This window comes from Sebastes fasciatus, chromosome 2 (assembly GCF_043250625.1).
Source record: "Sebastes fasciatus isolate fSebFas1 chromosome 2, fSebFas1.pri, whole genome shotgun sequence".
NCBI classification, from domain to species: domain Eukaryota; kingdom Metazoa; phylum Chordata; class Actinopteri; order Perciformes; family Sebastidae; genus Sebastes; species Sebastes fasciatus.
Window position 1 is genome coordinate 25,594,226 of NC_133796.1, and position 20,569 is coordinate 25,614,794.

General features: G+C 37.8%; 3 protein-coding genes and 1 long non-coding RNA gene across 6 annotated transcripts in view; 2 read left to right on the top strand and 2 right to left on the bottom strand.

Moving 5' to 3' along the window:
- slc22a31 (solute carrier family 22 member 31) overlaps positions 1–20,569 on the top strand; it is a 284,522-nt gene that overhangs the window by 65,267 nt on the left and 198,686 nt on the right. The gene's annotated exons all lie outside the window — the stretch shown is intronic.
- Positions 1,976–9,225, bottom strand: hp (haptoglobin). The gene is made up of 4 exons (XM_074615436.1): positions 9,069–9,225; positions 8,585–8,667; positions 4,070–4,353; positions 1,976–2,690 (listed from the first exon to the last, which is right to left on the bottom strand). The coding sequence occupies exons 1-4, from the start codon at positions 9,089–9,091 to the stop codon at positions 2,136–2,138; spliced, it is 945 nt and encodes a 314-aa protein (XP_074471537.1). The 5' UTR covers positions 9,092–9,225; the 3' UTR covers positions 1,976–2,135.
- LOC141756157 (trace amine-associated receptor 13c) overlaps positions 14,148–20,569 on the top strand; it is a 20,193-nt gene continuing 13,771 nt past the window's right edge. Inside the window, exon 1 of one of the 3 annotated variants that reach the window (XM_074615693.1) lies at positions 14,148–14,596. In XM_074615693.1, coding sequence (XP_074471794.1) covers positions 14,572–14,596 — 25 coding nt within the window. In that variant the 5' untranslated portion in view covers positions 14,148–14,571. The remainder of the gene's footprint in view (positions 14,597–20,569) is intronic. The other 2 variants (XM_074615710.1, XM_074615702.1) reach the window with 2 other exon arrangements.
- Positions 18,547–20,400, bottom strand: LOC141756277 (uncharacterized). The gene is made up of 3 exons (XR_012591431.1): positions 20,212–20,400; positions 19,846–19,948; positions 18,547–18,838 (listed from the first exon to the last, which is right to left on the bottom strand). It is a non-coding gene; the product is annotated as an uncharacterized LOC141756277 (long non-coding RNA).

Below are 20,569 nucleotides of genomic sequence, written 5' to 3' on the forward strand. Positions count from 1 at the left end.
GGTATCTTCAAACTTGTAATCAGTCAGTCTGCCTATTTAAAGGGTGAAAAGTAGTCACTGTGCTGTTTGGTGTCATGGTGTGTACCACACTGAACATGGACCACAGAAAGCTAAGGAGAGAGTTGTCTCAGGAGATCAGAAAGAACATTATAGACCTTCATGTTAAAGGTAAAGGCTATAAGACCATCTCCAAGCAGCTTGACGTTCCTGTGACTACAGCTGCACATATTATTCAGAAGTTTAAGGTCCATGGGACTGTAGCCTACCTCCCTGGACGTGGCCGCAAGGGGAAAATTGATGACAAATTGAAGAGACGGATAATACGAATGGTAACCAAAGAGCCCAGAACAACTTCCAAAGAGATTAGAGGTGAACTCCAAGGTCAAGGTACATCAGTGTCAGATCGCACCATCCGTCACTGTTTGAGCCAAAGTGGACTTAATGGAAGATGACCCAGGAGGACACCAAATCATAAAAAAGCGAGACTGGAATTTGCCAAAATGCATATTGACAAGCCACAAAGCTTCTGGGAGAATGTCCTTTGGACAGATGAGACAAAACTGGAGCTTTTTGGCAAGTCACATCAGCTCTATGTTCACAGATGCAAAAATGAAGCATCCAAAGAAAAGAACACTGTACCTAATGTGAAACATGGAGGAGGCTTGGTTATGTTATGGGGCTGCTTTGTTGCATCTGGCACAGGGTGTCTTGAATCTGTGCAGGGTGCAATGAAATCTCAAGACTATCAAGGCATTCTGGAGTGAAATGTGCTGCCCAGTGTCAGAAAGCTTGATCTCAGTTGCAGGTCATGGGTCCTCAAACAGGATAATGACCCAAAACACAGCTAAAAACACCCAAGAATGGCTAAGAACAAAACATTGGACTGTTATGAAGTGGCCTTCTATGAGCCCTGATCTAAATCCTATTGAACATCTGTGGAAGGAGCTGAAACATGCAATCTGGAGAAGGCACCCTTCAAACCTGAGACAGCTGGAGCAGTTTGCTCACGAGGAGTGGGCCAAAATACCTGTCGACAGGTGCAGAAGTCTCATTGAGAGTTACAGAAATCACTTGTTTGCAGTGATTGCCTCAAAAGGTTGTGCAACTAAATATTAAGTTAAGAGTACCATCATTTTTGTCCAGGCCAGTTTCATTAGTTTGTTTTTTAAAATGATTCTGTTGAACCAAAATTCAAAAGCAATGTCTCATTTTCATTAGTTAATTTTCAATACATTTTTATTTATTATTACTTTTCTCAGTTTCAAGTTATTTCAGTGACCTTTGTGGGTTTTTCTTTCTTTAACGGAAGAGTACCAACAATTTTGCCTACATCTGTATATCCTCACATTACACTGAAAAAGACCCAGAGGAATTTAACCAGTCGTCTCGGCCTTGCACTCCGATTTTTCCTTCCTTCGTATCTTTCCCTCCCGTATTTTATTGGCCGGACAGGCAGCTGTCGTCACCTCACTTTTCTGGTGAGGAGAAAAGCATTTGTTGTTGAAGCAGTTCATGATCTGTGGCAGAGTGGACACATCTGCCGGACAAAAATATCTTTCAAGTCCCACTGCTACTGGTGGGAAAAGGAAACACCTGCAGGCAACACTCGAAAACCTCAGATTCAGAGTTGTGTCATTCACTTTTATTCCATCGTCGTTGTTTGCTTTCATGCTGCACATGATGAAATGTCGTCTCAACCTTTGAAGCCCTCAAGCTCTTTTTTCAAAGTTAACTGTGTAACAGTGAAACAACACATGAAGACACAGCAGGTGACTTTTAAATCAACAATCCTCCAAATTAAATGTCAAAGTATTTGGTGAACGTTATGTAAAGATCACAGCCATATCAGTAGATAACGGGAAGCAACCTGCAGTGTGTCAAAGTACAACATTTTGTTGATCCATCCAACCACCAACCCGACATCTCACTTCTATGCACTAAATTTTGATATGCAAACGAAAAAGAATTTCAAATATTGGATTTATATATCTTTATTATATATATTTATAGTACTGATCACAACATTTATGTGACAAAGCACAGCAGTGGTTACATTACAAGCATTTAATAAAACTCACTGACTCAGGACATTAGAATGATTTCACTACAAAATTAAAAGAACAGAGCTTGAAGCTCTACTGCTGCCATAAGTACATCTTAGACATTGCATCAGCGCGCAGAGCAGGCGACTTGTCTGTATCTCCTCTGATGACACTGTGGATCCAGGGCAAATATGAGCAAATCTTCATGTAGACGCCGTATTTGTGGCTCCCGCAGGACTTGTCAAAGGAAAGGATCCCTGCAGCGTAGATGTCCCCGGTTTCAGCATCTGTGACAGCCAGAGCGCCTCCGGCATCACCGAAACAAACATTTTCATCATACTTGGTGGGTCCGGTGCAGAACATGTTGTCGTCTACAGCTGGTGTGAACGGGGTACGTTCATATTCGGCCTTACAGACAGAGTGGTTGGCCAGAGGGAGTACGAGGTGTTTGAGTGATTTACTAGGGGCGAGGAGGATCCCCCAGCCCCAGCCGGTGATGACCCCTGTCCCTCCCATAGTGTCCTGGCATCTCTCTGGCAGGGGGATGGGGGTCACTTTATCGGTGATAACCACAGGCACCTCCAGTTTGATCAGAGCCAGGTCGTTGTCCCACTCAGATCGGTTCTGGAAGTGTGGATGGAGAAAAACCTGCCGACAGGGAAAGGTAAAATACAAGAGGGAGGAAGTCTGATTGAGTGTTTGGTCTTTCATTTTCATTCAACTGTAATGCAGTAGCACAGCAATTAAAAAATCCTTCTTAATATTACATGAAATACCACATTAAAGGTCCAGTGTGTAGGATTTAGTGGCATCTAGTGGTGTGGTTGCATACCCCTCTGCTCACTCTTCCCTTTTCAAGCGTGTTAGAGAACGGTGGCTTTCAAGTAACGTAAAAATGTGAAAGGCTCTCCAGTGTTTGGTTTGTCCGTTCTGGGCTACTGTAGAAACATGGCGGAGCAGCATGGTGGACTCCATGAAGAGGACTAACTCCCTATGTAGATATGAAGGGCTCATTCTAAGGTCATGAAACACAACGATTCCTTTTGTCAGGTGATTATAAACTAATGAAAACATAGTTATGAACACTATATTCCATTTCTGCTAATAAATCCCCCTAAATCCTACACACTGGCCCTTTACTGGCCCCCTTGGTGTGTAAATAGATTTATTTTCACAACTCTATTAAATACATTCAGTTTCTTGTCATTGTCCAGATAAATTATTTTTACCTCCACACTTGGTTATTTTACATTTTTAGATAAGTCTGGTGATATTCTATATGTTTGTTACAGTCGCCAAAGACAAAAAACAACAATGTGTTAGTTTGTCTCTGAATACTTTTCCAAATATCCCAGCCTATCACATTATCCCGCTTATTACACGGCTACTTACTTAAGAGATCAATATTTGGACACAAAAACGGTCCGCCAAAACTGACATCAGAGCTGCGCCCATAGCAACGGTCTGTTTTAAAGAAATTACAAACCGTAGAACACCGTGATTGACCAATCAGAATCGAGTATTCAACACAGCCGTGTAATAATCCTTCTTAAACATTGTAGTGGTGTAACACTTGCATAAAATGAAAAAAAAAAAAAAAATCAAGCCAGCCATGTTGTCATGATTGCTTCATTACATCAAATGGAAAAAAAAATATTATGTGGAGAATGGAAATGAGTAATGAAGCTGTGATGCACAAGACATCAATTTTCTCTCTATTTGCTATAATGGACATAAAATGGACATAAAAATAGAACAAACAGGCTCACTTTGTATTTCTCTCTCTCTTTTTTTGGTGTTACATATAATTGTTAAATAGATTATTTTAATCAACTTCATAATTCCTATAAGCTACATATGTTTGAAAAATAACATATGGTGTTTTATTCACAGAAAAGATGTAGAAAAGTGATGAGACGATGATGACAGTGGCCAAGAGTTCATTCGGAGTGTGTCTGAACAAATAAATTTACTGTGTGGCAAAAAGTAAAGGTTTGCATTTCAGATCCAGTGTTTTTCTTGCTCACCTTATCTACAGCAACCTCTTGTTTGGAGGGATTAGCTTGTGCTCGTTCAGTGATTCCCAGGTACACTTTAGGAATGACTATTCCCTTTTTCCCTGCCGGTTGACTCTTGTTGACAAACACGTTCCTGCCAGCCGTCAAAATCCAGCGCTCGGAGATGAGAGCACCGCCTCCATAGCCTCCGTCCAGCACATTGTCAGAGATGTAGACCAAGGCCTGCCAGGGGACATGAGGAGCCAGGGTCCCCCCAACCATCCGTCTGGAACGAAGTGATGCTAACCCAGAGGCTGGGAAAGAAATACAGGATTTATTTATTTATAATTTATATACTATATCTATATACTTTAGGATTTTCTGTTTTCTTTACTCATTTTATATTCACAGATATTGTTCTCTTATGACCTACAATGTAAATATTTGGTTATGTCAACACAACAAGGCTTTTAATGTCATTGATCTATGGCTGTCTATCAATTAAAGTATTTAATTACAAATTAATCGCATGATTGTCCATAGTTAATCGCGATTAATTGCAAATTAATCACATTTTTTATCTCTTCAAAATGCACCTTAAAGGGAAATTTGTCAAGTATTTAATACTCATCAACATGGGAGTGGGAAAATATGCTTGCTTTATGCAAATGTATGTATATATTTATTGTTGGAAATCAAATAACAACACAAAATAATGACAAATATTGTCCAGAAACCCTCACAGGTACTGAATTTAACATTAAAAAAATATGCTCAAATCATAACATGGCAACAACAGCTGTCAGTGCGTCAGTGTGCTGACTGTGATTATCATGAAGTGGGCATGTCTGTAAAGGGGAGACTCGTGGAACCCATTTTTATTAACATATCTTGAGGTCAGAGGTCATGGGACCCCTTTAAAAAATGGCTATGCCTGTTTTTCCTTGCCAAAATTTAGCGTAAGTTTAGAGCATTATTTAGCCTTAAGTGTTAACGCAAGTTGCATCAACATGTTAAAGAAATTAGCGGCGTTAAGGAAAATTTGCGTTAAGGCGTTATTATCGCGTTAACTTTGACAGCCCTACATTGATCACATTTTGTTAAATACGATGCTTTCTGTGGGTTTAGATTTTCTGCTCACAGCTGGTTCAAATCTTATCTTTCTGCCAGAATTCTGACTGTTGTTGATGGTTTAAAATCAAGTCCCCAAATGATTTTTAGGGTGTACCACAAGGATCAGTATTAGGACTCCTTCTATGTACTACCATCTTGTATGCCACTGACTCCATCTCAACCCAGACATACTCCAGGTTACAGTCTACTCTCTTTGATGGCGTCTATTATTAATTAAGAGCTCGTTCTAGACTCTAAAAAGAAAAGTTGTATGCATTTCACAAAAGCACAAAGATTTGATGTTCCTATAACTTTAAAAGCTTATTTCTTGGATTTAAAAAATACTATTTGTGATTGTTGTAATTAGTTTGTATAATTCTTTTGTGTGAATGACTCATCTTGTTTTCCTCTGATATATATATATATATTTTTTTTTCTCAAATCTCAATGAGACCTCCTGAATAAATAAAACTTAATTATTCCTTTCCAAGTTTTGAGCTCAGATATTAAGAACGCTTCACCAGTTTGATTACTTTATCTTTGTGTGTTAAGCACTGTTGACAGCATTTTTGTTCTAACCCGTTTTCCCTCTTGTAGGTCTTAAACATATTTAATAAAATATGATCTCCGTGACACCAGGGCTATCACGTTGTAGCGCATGCACTGCATAAAAAAGATATTGTTATCACTGCCAGAGATCTGCTGTTAAGCGGAGCTTTGTCGTCTTCATGCGATGCTCTGAGGGTTTCCTCCAGAAACAGTGGCCTCTAATTTATTCATCATGGAGCAAAGAAGATAATCCATTCTCTCGCTGTCTTTTGATCCACGAGCCCCTTTGCGTGGTGAGATGATCATGAAAACTGATTCAAGTGGTCTTCTCGTCAGAGTGACGGCAACATGGTTACTGTAGTACACAGATTGCTCCATTCTGCGCTGTTCATGATCATTATTCCATCATGTTGTAATTCTACATCCTCCCAGGGTTTATTTACTAAGAATGATTTATGGTGTCTTGTTTAATCAACAAACAATGGCTTACAAGTTCAACTAAATGACTGAATGACTAAGTAGTTTGATGAAAGACTGCATGAATATGAAATAGTGCTGTTATTACTGTTTTCTGTCTCTCATTACTTTCATCTTTTTACTGAAAATAAGCTCCCTTTTATCAACAAAAGATTTCTCAACATGCCTCCAGTCAGTTTATTTACATCTCTCACTCGTCTCTGACCGCTGGGTTTATTGTTATTTTTTAAGGGCTGTTTGAAGAGAAGCAGGGAAGCAGGCGATTTCCCTGTCAGATACTGTAGCTTTATAAGACAATATCTGAAATGAGCAGTAGCAGCCCAGCTCTCAGATCCCGCAGGAAAGCCCGTGTCATTTCATCAGGAGTTATCTATCTGAACAGCAGCTGTCGAGGAGCTATTAGTGTAAAACAGAGCCTGTGGTCGCTTTGACTCACTTGAATGTGTTCTGAAGTCAAAGGCTGCTGTTTGGATCTCTGGATCATCATGGACACATGTGGGGTTAATATATATTCTGACTCCATATACAGTATGTTCCCAGCTTAACTGTCTTATACGTGGGAGGATGTGTTTTTGTAAATGCTACAATAACCTGTTTAACATCAGATTACACTATTAATTGAGTTACCAGGTAAAAGACCAAATCGTAGCCACTTTGCCATTTCAATACTGGTCTGTCAGTCAGTCCACCACTTTGGTCTAGACTGAAATATCTAAACAATTATAGGCACAGATATCTGGTACAGATATCCATGGATTCCAGACGATGAATCTGACTCACTTTAACATTCTCCTGACTTTTCCTCTGGCGCCACCAGCAGGTCAAAGTTTTCACTTATCCAATGAAAAATCTTGACTTCTACTGGTTTGATTGGTGTAAACATTTTTGACAGACATTCATGGTTCCTGGACAACGTGTCCAAGAGACTTGATGGTCCCCTGACTATACTAGCAATGCCATGATGTTGATGGTATTGAGTTAAATGTGTTCACTATTATCGGACGGGTTGCTGTGAAATTCACTTTTCATCCAACACCATCATCAGGTCAAATTTTCAATTTGTCCACTTTGGTTTATAGCTGTGGAACTCCCTGCCTGATCCACTTGTAAGATCTCTTAAAACTCTTTAAATCTGATATTTATCTTATGGCTTTCTCTTGATGTATGAATGTGTTGTAGTTAGGGCTGTCAAAGTTAACGTGTTAACCCAAATTCATTTCTAACGCCACTAATTTCTTTAATGCATTAACGTAATACATTTATCAGAGGTTATAGCAGGCTCAGTTTTAAAGCTGGAGTGATGCTACTGGTATCATATGAAACTAGAAAACCTAGATCCATTGGTACCAACCTAGCTTGTTGAGAAGGAGGTTAAATAACGCTCCAAACTTTTGACAAGGAGAAACTGGCATGGCCATATTCAAAAGATTCCCTTGACCTCTGACCTCCAGATATGTGAATGAAAATGGGTTCTATGGGTACCCACGAGTCTCCCCTTTACAGACATGCCCACTTTATGATAATCACATGCAGTTTGGGGCAAGTCATAGTCAAGTCAGCACACTGACACACTGACAGCTGTTGTTGCCTGTTGGGTTTGAGTTTGCCATGTTATGATTTGAGCATATTTCTTATGCTAAATGCAGTACCTGTGAGGGTTTCTGCACAATATTTGTCATTGTTTTGTGTTGTTAATTGATTCACAATAATAAATATATACATACATTTGCACAAAGCAGTATATTTGTCCACTAATAAGAGTATTAAATACTTGACAAATATCCCCTTAAGTTACATTTTGAGCAGATAAAAAATGTGTGATTAATTTGAAATTAATCATGATTAATCATGGACAATCATGCGATTAATCACGATTAAATATTTTAATCGATTGACATCCCTAGTTGTAGTTGTTTTTAATTACTTTATCTCATTTCATCTCACTTTTATTTACTTTTTTATTCCTTTATTTACTTTTATTTTGTGACTATTTTTTGAAAAGGTGCTAAATAGAGTTTATATAACAACATAACGCTGTACTTTGTGATTAGTGCTAATCAGCAAATGTTAGTTTATGTTTAAATAAGATGGTGAAAATGTGAAACATTATACCTGCTAAACATCAGCACGTTAACATTGTCATTGCGAGCATGTCAGCATGCCGACATTAGCATTCAACTCAAAGCAGCACTGTGCTTAAGTACATCTTCAGCTGCTAACATGGCTGTAGACTTGTACTAGTCATGCTTTCTTTGTTGTTGGTCAAATACCAGCCAAACAAATATTCTTTTATATATTTTTATCATAAATATGGAATACTGATGTAAAAACTAGAACTTGGTTTTGAATGAAGACACCATGTTTATCAGTATGTATAACATATGTTTGTGTTTGTTAGTCTGTTACCTGACACAGAGCGTTTCATCCTTTCTTCGGTCACATCTGCCAGACAGGCCAAGGCAGCCAGGAGGAGCACAGTCAGAGAAAACCTTCAAACAGATTCACACGATAAACAAACATTAAATGTCTCATCATTGCCCATTTAATGATCAAGAATGACAAATTATAAAGAAAACAGGTGTTCAATTACAGAGTTAGATAATTAAGCATTTGATTTACAACAGCTCAGAAACAATCTCTGGATAGTTATTTGAAAACCAAGTTATATAGCTTTTTAAAAGCTATTAAAATCAGACCTTTCATAGAAAAATTATGTTTACACTTACAGATAATAACCTTTTAGTAAGTATTGATAAGGCTCGGCTAGATATTTTTTATCCTAAGTATATAACATATACTGTATATATAACATTTGGTACTGGGGAAGAGAGATGTATAGTTAGGTGTATTTAGAGAGATTTAAAAATGACAAAAGAATATTTTAACTCACCACATGTTGTTGATAATATTCATCTTCTGCAGTGATGGTTATAATCTCTTCTTCTCGAGGGCAGTGTGTGGGGCATTTTGGAGCGGGGAGTATTTATATCTGCTCAGAGACTGAGCATTTGACCTGGAAATTTCTATTTGACATAAAATAGTTTTTCAAAATCGATTCCTGGAATCTGATTGCGAAATCTCACTTTGCATCAGTTGGGAAACTCTCCACAGTGTGGATTCAGGAAAAAGAACATTTATCTATGATTGAAATGTGTGGCACCCGCAGCACATGTTTCTTGAATGATAAGGGGAATTCAGCGCAATCTGTAAAATTACACATTAATGTAAAAAATACCACAGTATAATACTTCTAGTGACTGTTTGCAACAGTTTGATCATGAGTTGTAAAACATCCTGATCATGTTTTAATTCATATGAGTTGAGTTATGGTAGATTCAGCTATTTTTGTAACTGTTAAGCTCAGCGGTGGTGGATCCTGTTATTTTAATAGGATTGGAGGTTTTGCAAAGTAAAACCATTTCACAAGTCAGTGTTTCATCATTTTGCAAAACAAGATGTCACGAACAGCTTGTACCGTTTGCATCATATTGTTGCATCATAGTTTACTAAAAGTAAACAAGGATGAATGAGTCTAACATTTTTATCTCTTGTGGATGACAAAGTAATGATATTGCAAAACACAGTCATGTTTAATCTGTTATTACAGAAAATAAAGCACACATTGCCTCATTAGATTTTACTGCAGGGAACAAAATATTCCATCAAATTCCTGGCAGTAAATAATTATGTGTGACAGCAGTACGTCAGATGTGTGCTGCTGCAGGGAGGAAAGTCCAGCATTGCCGCTTTGGGTATTTACAAGAGGTCACAGTGAGGTTGCATACGTTTATAAAGAGTTTAAATATTACAATTCAATTATATCTAATTTCAGTGTTTGCTGTCTTGATTAATCTTAATCTTCGATTACAATGCTTTGCATTATTTCACAATGCTGCAAGTCAAACACAATGGTTTAACATCAGCAAAGACAAAGTGTACATAAGGTACAGTAGTATGCTCAAGTTACAGTGTTTGGAATAACAATTATAAAAGTATTTTTTGCTGATCACCCTTATTCACATTTTCTTTTTTATCTTTACAATTCAATTTTTCACTACTGGTTTCCAGTTTTCATATCATACCACAGTACAAACAATGTGAGTGAGCATGGTGTCATCCAAACAGTTCCTAGTGATCAATACAGTCAACCTCATACCAAAACGAATGACTAAGCACATCAAGTGATGATCTATACAATGTTCACATCCTTTCTGCAAAGTAATTACTGAACTGTTTGTCATAACTTCTTCTCTTTTGATTTAATTTGAATAATTTTACAGGGAAAACATTTCCAGAGGAATGTTTGTAAATAATAAAATAATTATTTAACTATAGCAAGTTTTGTCTTTAAGCTTTTCGGGCGTTATCTATAGTAATAATAATGGTCCAAAATGATGCGAAATTGCATAGTTTTAAGTAAAAAAAACAACACATCTCCTAGTATCTTTTATTCACTGTAAAATTCTGAGTGTAATAGTGATTGTTTATACACACACACACTAACATGTAAATAAGAGGAGTACTGGTACTTATTTTTTCCCACTTCAAGCATTGTACTGTAACAGTATGTACATGAATACTGACACAGTAAATGTACAGAGACTGCATGGCAGGGAAGCCTCCCTTTCATGTCAGCAACACACAAGATCTCACATGTAACAAGCGTGACTACATCGATTTCAGATTCATATCTTGGACTTGAAAGTAATGCGAAAGGATTTAAAATGCGTTCTTGAATTGAAGGTCCTGAAGGGAATCAGTTAAGCATATAATTGGATGTGAAAATCTTGAAAATCAAACACTGATTTCAAATGAAGTCATTTCATGGTGGCAGTGTTACGACAGCTGTACGGTAATCAGTGACCCAAGGCAAGTGCACTCTTAACTGGATCAGACACAGAAGATGTTCATTTAGGAAGTGCTTCTCTTCTCTGAAATTCAGCTCTCTAACTTCATCGTTTCATTTTAAATCCACTGAGCTGGCCAAACTAATAATGTTTCCATAGATTATGTACAGGTATTTTTTAGAACACAGTAAGAAAGTTTTATAGATATCTTTTGATATATTTTTTTAATAGTTTGTCGCTGCCGTTTTTTAGCCATGCTAGCGGCATGGCTCCGGTCGGTCAGTTGGATGTTCCCTACATGATGAATTCTTGTGAATTCCTCTGACTTCTCGTCTAGCGCCACCAACCGGTCTTTATTTTGGGAGCCTTTATCTGATAGTAGAGCCTTAGAGATGTGACAGAAAATTGGCCAGATTCAACAACATCATTGCAATTACATTACGTACATTACGCCCCCTGAAAGTAGCATTTAAAATTAGGCATACACCGATCTGACTTTTTCAGTCCCGATACCGATACTTATATCGACTGATACCGAGTACCGATCCGATACCAGTGTTTAATTAAGAAGCTGTATGCCTCACTGCGTGGAAGTTACTGGGATCATTCTTTTATGTGTAAGGCAACATCAGACTTGACTTAAACATAAATTTCCTAACTTTGTAAATCAAAATATAACAAATTAATTAATCAATATAAATTTACCGAATTGTTATTTATTATTAAAACAATAACTCGTATGTACACCAGCAACTTGGTAAAAAAAAATCTTCAAAATTAACAGGAGTTACAATTCAAGTGTAAACCTCTCTAATGCAGCAACAAATTGGTTAACTTAAACAGGAATTAAAATTCTATTATATAAACGTATATGGTATATAAACATAGAACTGAATAGATTGTCCCCATTGTCCCCGATACCTGATGCAGCTATTTGAGTCCCTAATTTAAATAAAGCAATCTAGCTTTACTCTGAAGTAATCCCTTGCAGAAATGAATTCATAAAATAAGTTCCCGTCCACATGATAAATGAAACAGCGACTGTCACTGTCAGTTCAGAGAAAATTCATACATGTAAATGCTACTTTGTGTTGTATTATTCATAGCATGACTTTTACTAAAGCTTATCCCATACTATTTGACAGCAGGCTATAAATATGTTCATCTATTACGTGCTGTAGCATTACAAGACCAGTCACTCAGACTACTGGGAACCCAAATGTAACTACAAGTCAGGATGTATCTTGTTGGAAAGCAGAAGTAGATATAGGCTACAATATGAGCCTTCCTATAACATGAAATATGCCCTATAGTTATTTATTTGGCCGGTTTACAAAACCCTTAAGGATAAAGTTACATAACTCTGCTCAGCGTGCACATCGCTGTTTATTCCTTCGCTCTGGCCTCATCAGCATTTCTTCAGCATTTATACTTGGTATGTGAGCTTCATTCAACATTTCAGTTTCAATGTTGTTGCTAAAGAACAACTTCTCAAGAGAGATTTTTGTATGCAGAGGTCAGCTCAAGGCCAGGGCAAATCAGTGATGTGTCCTGCAACGTGTTGTCCAGTGTTTCACATCATATGTAAGGGCAGGGGTCTCCCTTGAGTGCTGTAGTGTCTGCTCCTTGGGGGCAACAAAGAGGATGGGATGTGACCCGTGTGCCAGACATGATCAAAGCCGCGCACACGGGCAAAAGCCATCGGGGGCAAAGTCGGACAAATGGCCAAGAGAGAATGGATGCATTTTACCCGGTCTCATAATGTAATAGGGTCACCTCTCATTAGTACCATGTAGTATCTCTCTCCAGCTCTATTTCTATCCCTCTCATTCATTCTGTGTATTTTTTACAGGATCAAAGGCAAAGAAACGTAGAGCTAGAGGACATCGTCATCAGTTTGGACATGTCAAAGGTACAAAGAGTGAAGGTGTACAGCAAAGGAAAGAAAATAGTCTTGTGCCGATTGGCAATCATATCATACATATTCACGATTGAAGGGATGATCAACGCCAATTTAACCTGCTATCAGAACGAAAATATTATACAAATAATATGTAGAATCTGCATCCTACTATGCATTTAGAGATGTTGGTGGAGCAGCATGACCTCCCTCTGAGCCCCGTTAATCAGCACGAGTGAATTTTAAATCCTTAATTACAAACCAATCAGCCATGTCTTTTCCATGGATATGACAACCCGCATCCGTGCTCTCCATATGCCTGCTCAACTAAACTTTGCTCTGCGCTCCATAAGAGTAGTTATGGATATGGCTGTATCAATTATCTAATGTAATTTTTTTACATTCAAAGCTTTGATTGAGGTTTTCCGATGAAGCTTTCTGTCATCAGATTTTATCATGTCATCCCCCTAAAAAAAGGGGAAAAATATGATTTTGTGTTATTGTGGTTATATAAATGTACCAATTTATGGTGCTGTCAGATTGTTGCTAGACCGCCCTGTTAATACAGATACATGCCTTGCTGTGATAAGTGGGAGACAGTTTTTAACGACGTTGAAAATGTTGTTTTTGAAAGGCGAACAAAAATGGATTGAAGCAGAATATTTTGTTCGATAAAAACATGTTGTGAATTTTGGAAAAAATCACATCTATCTTTTTTTAATACATTTTGACTTTTGGACTGAAGACTTGCTGTGTGTGTGTTTGGGAGAGGGTGACACAGCGAGAGCGGAATAGAGTTTCTGTAAGTTATTATTATTATCATTATTATTATTATTATTATTATTATTATTATTAATAATAATAATTCTAATGTCAACGTCATGAATGAAGCTTCAAACTATTTGGTACAGCCCTAGTTATGGTTGGATATGATTTTGATTTTGATATTAAAGATAGGATAATAATTGCCTAATGCTAAACAGAATTCATAAATGTTTATTCCCATAACTTTAACTGTATTGCTTGAAAAAAGCTTAAAGGTTTTATTCTATCTGCGATTCAACGATATGAAAATAGAAACGATCGCCCCACCTTAAATAAACGGATGCAGAAATAAGCTTGAGGACAAAGTAAAGAGTTAAATGGACTGAAAACAAAGAGTTCAACAGTGATGGAAGCTGTAAGGTACAAAGCATGAGAGACGTTTGAGGAACAAAAGGGAGAAGAGGGGAAGGGGATGTGGGGAAGGCACGTCAGAGGGCGAACGTGGGAGGAAAGAATGAGAAGGGAGCTGCTGTGGACTTTACCTTGAAGCTCTGAGAGAAGAGCGTGTGCATGTGATAAGGACTGCAAGCCGTTCAGAGGGTGAGGATGAGGAGAGGGGAGGGGGAAGCAGTGGAGCTGGAGCGCTCCGCAGAACGAGAGAGGCGGAGGAGGAGAGGCTGAATCACAGGGACAGAGAGCGGGAGTGTGTGAGAGAGGCTTTGTGCTTCATGTGTGCATCTCAGGAGAATGAATGATGATGAGAGGACTACAGCTCCACTTTCTTCTTCTTCACTGGAGGATCTGGATTTTACTTCCACTACGTCAGCGCTTCCACACTGGATTGTTTTCCTGTTATCAACCTCTGTCTATACAACTGCTCTATGGTCCATAATAGTGGAAATGCCGGTAAGATTATCAAATCAGATTTTTGTTTGTTTAATGTGCGGTATTATATGACAGCCGTTTTCCATAATAAATACCACAATGTATTTCTACATTTGTATGTTTTTAAAAGAAACTTCTGAGTGTTGATTAAAAATGGATGCGAGTCAGGCTGCATATGAACAACTTCTTTGCTTGGAAGGCTTAACCGTGCTCTTGAATGATATTAATTTTCAATATGTTACATTTTAAAAACTGACAAGTACTGTACACCCTTGGAGTAAAATGTTTTCTAATTTATTGCTTTAAGTTGATTAAGACACCTGGAAAAATGAGTCAGACTAATTGAATTATTACTGAGTACAGCAGTCATTCATCAAGACATATTAAGGCAAGTGGCTGGTAATGAGCAGTGGTTACCCAGGAGACACATTTACATAGCAAACAATTCCCTGGGAATGTAACAGGAAAATGTTAATCATGAAGACACTGTAAATATTAAATAATTGGAAAGTTTTTCCCTCCATTTGTTGTTGTACGCATGCATTGATTTGCTCATACCTGCATGCACGATGACACACTTAATTCTGTCCTGTTGAATTTGAATCACTGATATTGTTGCCATTATATATTTTGATACACCAAAAAGGACTGTTCATTAGGAAGATATTTGAGAAAATAATTGAGCATATGAACTGTTTTCCTAACCAAGAGTAGTTCTTAACGTCAGCATAATTAAGTTTTTTGTCATCTGTCCATATATTTTGACTCAAAGTTTAAAATCGCAATATGGGGAAAATGTTTCTCGTTAAAAATCTAGTTCATATGAGGAGATCACTTCCATTAAAAGTAGGGCCATCAAAGTTAACGCGATAATAACGTGTTAATGCAAATTCGTTTTAACACCACTAATTTCTTTAATGCATTAACACGACTTGCGATTTTTAGGTTGTACCGGGCTCAGTTTTAAAGCTAGAGTGGTGATACTGGCATCACATGAAACTACAAAAACACATTGGAATCCATTTGTACAACACTTGTTTGTCGCGAAGGAGGTTAAATAAAAAAAACTTGCGCTAAATTTTGGTGAGGAAAAACTGTCAAACTGTTTCAAAGGGGTCCCTTGACCTCTGACCTCAAGATATGTGAATGAAAATGGGTTCTTTGGGTACCCACGAGTCTCCCCTTTACAGACATGCCCACTTTATGATAATAACATGCAGTTTGGGGCAAGTCAACAGCTGTTGTTGCCTGTTGGGCTGCAGTTTGCCATGTTATGATTTGAGCATATTTCTATGCTAAATGCAGTACCTGTGAGGGTTTCTGGACTATAGTTGTAAGCAAGCATATTTGCCCACTCCCATGTTGATAAGAGTATTAAATACTTGACAAATCTCCCTTTAAGGTACATTTTGAACAGATAAAAAATGTGATTAATTGTGATTAATTGCGATTAACTATGGACAATCATGCGATTAATCGCTAATAAATATTTAAATCGATTGACAGCCCTAATTAAAAGACATTTCTGATGATGGACCTTCAAATTTCCAATTCCAAGCAATTTTCCAAGCCAAAAATCAGTTAAAAGCTTTTAGAAATGTGAGACAGAAACTGTCAGGTGGATTCCTGCTCGGTGTGTGATCGCTCAGGCATGCAGCAGCTGTTGAGTAAAGAGAGGTGGGCATGACGTGACCATTAGCAGTGTGTAATTTAGACTGGGTCTCATTGACCGGATGGAAAGGGCACACACGCACACACACACACACACACACACACACACACACACACACACACACACACACACACACACACACACACACACACACACACACACACACACACACACACACACACACACACACACACACACACACACACACACACACACACACACAGAGATGCAGAAACGCAGATACACATATCCACATTAAGTTTCAGCAAATCAGTTCAACAATAATCTGTTCAATTTGGTAGATTACAACCTGTAAATTACTGTATAATTATTTAGTGCATACAGGGTATCCACACAATACTGATTGGGTACCTATATGCAAGAAGACCAAAGGTTAGGATATATGGGCTGAGAAATAAATAACACTTAAAGTACTTTTTTAATTACTAATCAACTATGTAATAATTACTGGGTACAACAGTACATTGTAAATTATTTATATCATCATTTATTTTACAATTATTAAATTAATACATTTATTACATGGGATTGTTTTTTACATGGGAACAAAGCCTGGGAAGAGGGGTGTGCCTTTATAGCTTTATACACTGAGAGGGCGCATATCTTTTGGCAAATTAAATAAAGTGTTGACTGAGTTAATCTTTGCATGTAAACTATTAATTAGAAAATCAATACAGTGTTTTTGAGAATTGATACAGTATCGCAAAGCATTGTATTGTGATACTCGATATTTTCTTACACCCCTAGTGAGAGGTAAAGTAAAACTACTGTTGGGAGTCAGACACATTGTAAGAATAAATGCTGCCAGAGAAAACATATCCCCACAGCTGTAAGCGAGACACTAACAAAGGGAAAGATAAAACAACAACAACAAGAAAGTAACACTTGTTTTGTGTTTGTGTGTGTATGAATGTGTTGCTTGGGCACTTCTCTGACAAACACAGGGGAAACAGACAGAATGACCAAGATGTGAAGAGAAAGTTGACTTTCTGCTCATGTGCTGTGGCAGACAGCCTCAGGCGGCTCTGAGCCAGCCTGTCCATCATTACTGCAAATTACCCTTCTGTGCATCGGGCGACCTGGCCTGAGAGACCCAACAAAGCCCCCCACGGTCTTCCTACATATGCCTGACCTGTCACTCAGGGACACGGCCCTGTCAAAGCAAATTCACTGCATGCATGAACAACCAACACCTAAACCCAGCTATTGCAGCACAATTGGTCCCCAGAGAATGACAACTGTGACTCCATTAAAGGGGCCCAGTTCAATATGGAGGTTTATTTGTGCACCTGTGATCAAATATGGTTAAAGGCTGAATGTTATCAATAGCACCTTTAATGAAATCTAGCTCATCCGTGCTTGCATGGCTAAAAGAATGCTTAGTCTGGTCAGTCGGTCGGTCAGTTGACGGTCGGTCCATCACTTCACACTGAAATATCTCGATAACTATTGGATGTATTGCCACGAAATTTTGTAAAGACATTTACGGTCCCAAATGGATGAATCCTAACGACTTTGAGGATCCCCTGACTTTTCCTCTAGCACCATCGTGAGATGGACATTTGTGATTCGGAGTAGGGCTGAAAAATATCTAATTGCAATTATTTTAACTGATATTGAAATTGCAATATAATTTGCAATATTAAACTAACTATGGTGTGATTGTTGCAGGGATCTGTACTAAACACAGATGTTTTCTTAAGTCTGTAGAATATGATGTGTAGGCCAGGACATCTCTGCAGCACCACAATATTTAATTTACAATGATATTTTGACACATATTTCACTTTTAACAAATATTGCGCCTCCTACGATTTGAAAATTGCAGTAGGCCATATTGCAATTTTCATGAAATTTTGATAAATTGTGCAGCCCGATTTCACAGTGAAATATGCCAACATCAGCTTGATGGATTGGAACAAAAACACAAACTTTTGAACAAACATTCACAGTTCCCAGACAGTGTAGTCTACTGACTTTAGTGATCCTGGCTGACTTTTCTTCTTGAGTCACCACGTGATTGACATTTTTGCATTTTATTGAAATATCTCGATAACTATTGGATGGATTGACATGAAATTTGGTACAGACATTCATGGTCACCAGATGAATCTAGTGCAATCATCAGGTCAAAAATTATTTTTGTCCAGTACTTTATTTTATGACCTGCAAAAATAATGACATTCCCATCGGCCTCAGTTGTACCTTGTGTTAAGTGCTAATTAGCAAACGTTAACATGCTAAACAAGACTCGGTCAAAACCGAGTATATTGCTGGACCGTGTATGGTCAGTTTGTGAATTTGTGGCTAAATTGTTATACAAATAGTCAGTGGTCATGTCTATAATGTTAAATCCAGCGGTACATGGTCCAGCGAGGACACTAGTGGGCGCACTCTTCCACTCAACTGGACGTTCAAGCGGTGACGTACCCTATCATTAAATGCACCTGATTGGTCCCTGGTTTTCTACTCTTACTAAAAAACACAGTGTTGTCAGCCAATGAGAATCCAGTAATGCGACTGATCCGTCTTTCATATTTCTTCTCTTTACACACCAACCTCCATCCAACCTGTTAATGCGCATTCATGTGAAACGTAGTGGTGTCTGAATTCAAATATTGGCTCTGTGAAGTAAATGTCCCTTCATCCCCATTTTCAATTTCAAGAGATTTGTCACCACCAAACTTATTTGCGGGCAACCAATAATGTGTTACAAATAGCTCGAGAAAAAGCATGACCAACAAAAGGGCAGTAATGAAAGATTGAAAATCTTTTGTAAAAGATAAGGATGGCATTTTGCTATTTTTAGTTATTGTCAACAGACAAAACTCATGAAAGACCAAAACCAACATTTTCTTTTCTTTTTTTAAAAAAAGGCTAATTTTCTACAGCAAATGGGCACTATAGTTTAGCAAATGTTACTCAAACAGAAGTAAATATTGTGCATTTGTATGGGACTATTTTCCGCTGCGGATTAATCCACATTTGGTGCTCTCTGAGCATTTACAGCACCAGGACAGTGTATGTAGGATTGATTTAAACTACAGTTCCATGTTCATAATGAAGGAGCATGCCACTCAGGGCAATGTTGTGTCTCATTGGTCTGTTTTTGATCAACAATAGGACAACATTGGAGCTCTGTGGCACAGAGGAATAAGCTCTATGAGCCTTTGGATACAGACCCATCAATACATTAGTAATGCAAACAGCACTTAACTATGGACATAAATGCACTTTTCTCTGCTGCAAAACACGACTGCAAATATGGTGTATGACTGCAAATTGTGTGAAATTGTGTCTGAAACGTTTACTTATTTAATTTTTTATTTTTAGGCATTGTTAATTGTAGTACTTATTTACCCTATCTTTTTTAATGCACTGACGGGAGCTGGGATAAACAATATTTCATTTCCTTCTGTGTATGCAAATACTCAGTGAAATGACAATAAAGTGAATCTTGAATCTTGAATTTTGAATACATTGTTTGGTCTTTTCATGGGATTTGTTGACAATAAGAATAAAAAAATAGAATATTGTTTAACTTTAAACATAACAAGAAAAAAAAATACACGCTCACTTTTTGATATCTGCTCTGCTGTTGGCTTCTGGTGGTGTATACAGGTATCACAGGTGGTATCCCAAACCACATAATCCTCAATTTAGTAAGCCCAAGGCTGGCCCTGAAATGAGTTGGGACAAAGACTTTAAGTAACGAAAACTTGCTATTCCCAAACACATTTATTTGTAAAACCTAAAAACAGTCTCCATGACATCACCATGCCTCCACTTAAGTGCCCCCCACTGCTCATTCATCACTGCAGCACTGATAAGTGATTAGTCAGCTGCACCTTGAGAGCCTGTTAGAATATTATCATCATTCATTACCATAAACACACAGACATGACACATAGGCCTATATTTGTAGATTTAGATTTAGACTTACACTTTCCGAGGATATCATCAGCTTATCTCCGATGTCCATGATGAAAAAATGAAAGTCCACAAATCCACTTAGACATCATAAGGAAAAGACGCTCCTTCGTGACTCCAGAATTCGCCTAAGAATCATCACGTTTTTATGTTTTCTTCTGTATTTAAGTGATCCATTAATACTTGTCTGTACATACATGAGGACATTGCAAACATCAACTACCAATAGATAATTCGGCATACTTTCAAGGGTACTAATTTAACAACATGTCAACAAATATAAGCTAATAAACAAAACAAGTTCAAATTGTAGACGACTGCAAACCATCTTTACTGCCACCTACTGGACTGGAGTGTGGGGTAGTAGATTG

Excerpts from the sequence above, each read along its gene's own strand:
- hp (XM_074615436.1), bottom strand. The coding sequence starts at position 9,091 with ATGAATATTATCAACAACATGTG. Across the intron at positions 8,668-9,068 it reads AATATTATCAACAACATGTG|GTTTTCTCTGACTGTGCTCC; the intron begins GTGAGTTAAAAT and ends ATCTGTTTGAAG. Across the intron at positions 2,691-4,069 it reads AAGAGGTTGCTGTAGATAAG|GTTTTTCTCCATCCACACTT; the intron begins GTGAGCAAGAAA and ends CCCTGTCGGCAG.